Raw genomic sequence first — 3,521 nt, forward strand, 5'->3', positions numbered from 1 at the left:
ACGGTCACTGGATAACCCAAGACCGCTCAGAAATAAAAGCTTATATAAAGATATTAGAACAGACTTGTTGATAAAAACCACAACCCCTGAAGGCTACAGCTAGACATCTTATCAGAAGATACACAAACAATTGATGAAGCAAGAAGTTTGATGAGAAAACTATACAAACAGTGGTGAAGCGTATGATAAAGGTAAGCTTTAGTACTATTCACGTAGAGTTAAGGAAAAATAATATAAAGTAAAAGTCCTATATTCTGCTTAAACTGAAATATACTACGGCGGAATGAATGGCAGTTGTGTTACGAAAGTGGAAACATGTTACCCTTTTTTCCGCCGTATTGTACCCTCCTCGTACCATTAGACCCTCTATGAGTGGTAACCACATAGAAGAACACGGCAAAGTAAGACAAATAGCGTCATTGGGAAGTCAAAATATGAGACCACGAAGATATATGTCGAATACACAAAAGAGGGTATCAGTGATGGAGAAAGGCGACTTTAGACTGGCTGGTTGCACTTCAGGAAAGAAAATAGGTAATTCGTAACTAAATGCCATGCAATGTGTGCTCAAGGTATGTTGTAGAGAATGTATAATAAAGATTGGGTGATCGATGTAGGCGTGGAGGAGAGAGTGAGTGCAACAGAACTGTAATGGGTTGCTGATAACGAGTTGAATACAAAATACCGATATCATCATAACGCTTATTAAGTCGCAGAAAACTTAGCCGAGTAAGAGAGAAATATTCCATGAGTGAGACATTTGCGTCCAAGAGTTTGGATAGAATGTATGATTAAAGAGTAAATGGAGAACAGGCACGATATATGATACGGTTTAGACATGATAAGAGCGGGGAGGTCAATGGATGGTCCCAGTAAAGACAGTTGACGTTGAATGTGTGTGCTGCAGACACAAGATATAGCTAACAAAAAATGATAGCCGAGATATGTGACATAAGAAGCCGAGTTCTGGTCGTACCAATGTGATATATATATAGCCAAAAGAGCAGATTGTAAGAGGTAAAACTACTCTGATAATGTCTATAGCCTGAAATGAGAGAGTCAAAGATATACACGTCTTCGTACAATTGCATTTGTGACAGTAAGAATTGAGTGAAGCAGGTGATAAATAAATAAATAAAGTCTGACTGAATGAAAGTGGGTATTGATCATGGACCATTTGCACAAATAATCCAATTGAGTTGCTGGTGGTGGAGTATTGGGGATTAATTTTGAATGAGTATCTCAATATTAGGAGAAGTAGATATTGTGAGAGCATGATTTATTAAAGAGACAAAGTAATATTGTTTATATTTGCTACTATTCAAATCCGTGTTGTGTAACGGTTGGTTGGTTTACACTGTACGAATGTGTGGTGTATATGTGCCTGGTGTGTGATAGTTCTGGAGATTGTTAACTTGCCAGGTTTATTAGCAAGAAGAGACCAGTTTTTTGGCCATGGCTTTTATTTCACTTAATTGTAGTGTGTATACTACAAGACCTACTAAAAATTGCACCATATTATACAGAAACTTCATTTTACATTTATATGGTTTAAATTAGCTGAACTAACAATTAAAGCTTCACACGTTATTATCATTATATCCCCCCACAAAAAGCAAATCCTTGAAAAGAATGATAGTATACTAACTCCACTTGCCTGACTGACCATAATACTACAAGGCTTCTAAAGCTTGGCTATTTTACCCATGTCTTTTCCATGCTAAATTATTACTATAACGAGTGCTGACTCTACTTATTTCTATTGCTAACTACCTCTGACCCTTTGGTAATGATCGACCACAAAAAATAAAAAAAAATAAAAAACCCCGACACATCTAGCCAAACTACATGTCTTCTTTTTCTCGCTCACACACCCCTCTTCTACTAGCTCACTGTAAAATCCTCATCGTTATATTAGCATGTTAAGTTCACTTTTTATTGTGCTCTATTAGTGTGTCGTAGATTCATTACTATGGAGTATAATCCAATAGCCGAGCAAGTGAATTTCATTATTGTGAAATACGATACGGACCAAAGAAATAATAATAATGAAATATCATCAATGTACATACACCTATCATCATTTTTTTTCTTATCACTCAAACAGCACCATTGTTACATACTGAATTGTGAATCTTGAGCCATCACACTAAACTATCTTTCTTAATTAGTCATGTACTCAATTAACATGAGTCTCGGCCCCATTGTAACGGCGGTTGTTACCATCTTTCAGTCAAACCTAGTGTGAAAGCTGTAATTCTCAGCTTACCACCGAATTACTTAAGAGAGAGAGAGAGAGAGAGAGGAAAAAAGTCTATTACTGTTCGCTTTACAAACAATAACATTCTTTCATGCTAATCTCAAATGATTGTCGGATGTACATGGATTCTTTTGTACAATCTTCACATGTCTCTGGGCTCCGGGTACCCTCAGACTTTTTTAGGGGTTTTTTTTTTGCTTTTGCAATAATAATAATAATAATAATAATAATAATAATAATAATAATAATAATAATAATAATAATAATAATAATAATAATAATAATGATAAAGAAAAATAAGCAATATAATATAATAGCATCTCCAGCAGTTGCTTTTATCTCGACTTTTATCCCGTATTTAGACTTTTAGCTAAAAGCCATGCTCCCAGCAGTTCATTTTATTTTATCTGATTAGAAAAAACAGGATGAAGTTAGAGATCATGTCATACAGCTTATAATTTCCGTCACGTATTCTCTAACTTACTTGTTTCTCATTAAAATAAAATATAAGGCCTATAATACTTGGTAATTGTGTACGGCACACAATTAACAGTAGGGGAAAGTCATATAGAACTTAACATAGGCCAATGGGGTCACCCTCTGAGAGGAGGGGGGAGCAAAGCTCCTAGTCTAATTAGAAAAAAACAGGATGAAGTTAGAGATCATGTCATACAACTTATAACTTTCGTCACGTATTCTTCAACTTACTTGTTTCTCAATAAAATAAAATATAAGGCCTATACTACTTGGTAATTGTGTACGGCACACAATTAACAGTAAGAAAAAGTCATATAGAACTTAACATAGGCCAATGGGGTCACCCTCTGAGAGGAAGGGGGGAGCAAAGCTCCTAGTCTAATTAGAAAAAACAGGATGAAGTTAGATATCATGTCATACAACTTATAAATTTTGTCACGTATTATCTAACTTACTTGTTTCTCAATAAAATAAAATATGAAGCCTATACTACTTGGTAATTGTGTGCCGTACACAATTGACAGTAGAGAAAAGTTATATAAAACTTCATAGGCCAATGACCCCTTCCCCCGAGGGGAGGGGGGGAGCAAAGCTCCTAATATATATAATAACACATTTTGGTTAAAATATATAAGAGTTGATTTTTTTTGGCTATGCTTATAACTAATTCTAACTCTAGCTACAACTCTTATTCTAACTCTAGCTATAACTCTTATTCTAACTCTAGCTATGACTCTAATTCTAACTCTAGCTATGACTCTAATTCTAACTCTAGCTATGACTC

At 35.1% G+C, this 3,521-nt stretch overlaps 1 protein-coding gene across 1 annotated transcript; it reads left to right on the plus strand.

Moving 5' to 3' along the window:
• Positions 1-287: 287 nt before the first annotated feature.
• Positions 288-2,643, plus strand: PHYBLDRAFT_189633 (hypothetical protein; the record flags this gene model as incomplete). The annotated part of the gene is made up of 5 exons (XM_018439694.1): positions 288-534; positions 618-631; positions 1,045-1,099; positions 1,953-1,999; positions 2,553-2,643. 5 exons carry the CDS (start codon positions 288-290, stop codon positions 2,628-2,630), a joined length of 441 nt encoding a protein of 146 aa, XP_018283119.1. The 3' UTR covers positions 2,631-2,643.
• Positions 2,644-3,521: the final 878 nt, after the last annotated feature.

This window comes from Phycomyces blakesleeanus (assembly GCF_001638985.1).
Source record: "Phycomyces blakesleeanus NRRL 1555(-) unplaced genomic scaffold PHYBLscaffold_62, whole genome shotgun sequence".
In the NCBI taxonomy this organism is placed as follows: domain Eukaryota; kingdom Fungi; phylum Mucoromycota; class Mucoromycetes; order Mucorales; family Phycomycetaceae; genus Phycomyces; species Phycomyces blakesleeanus.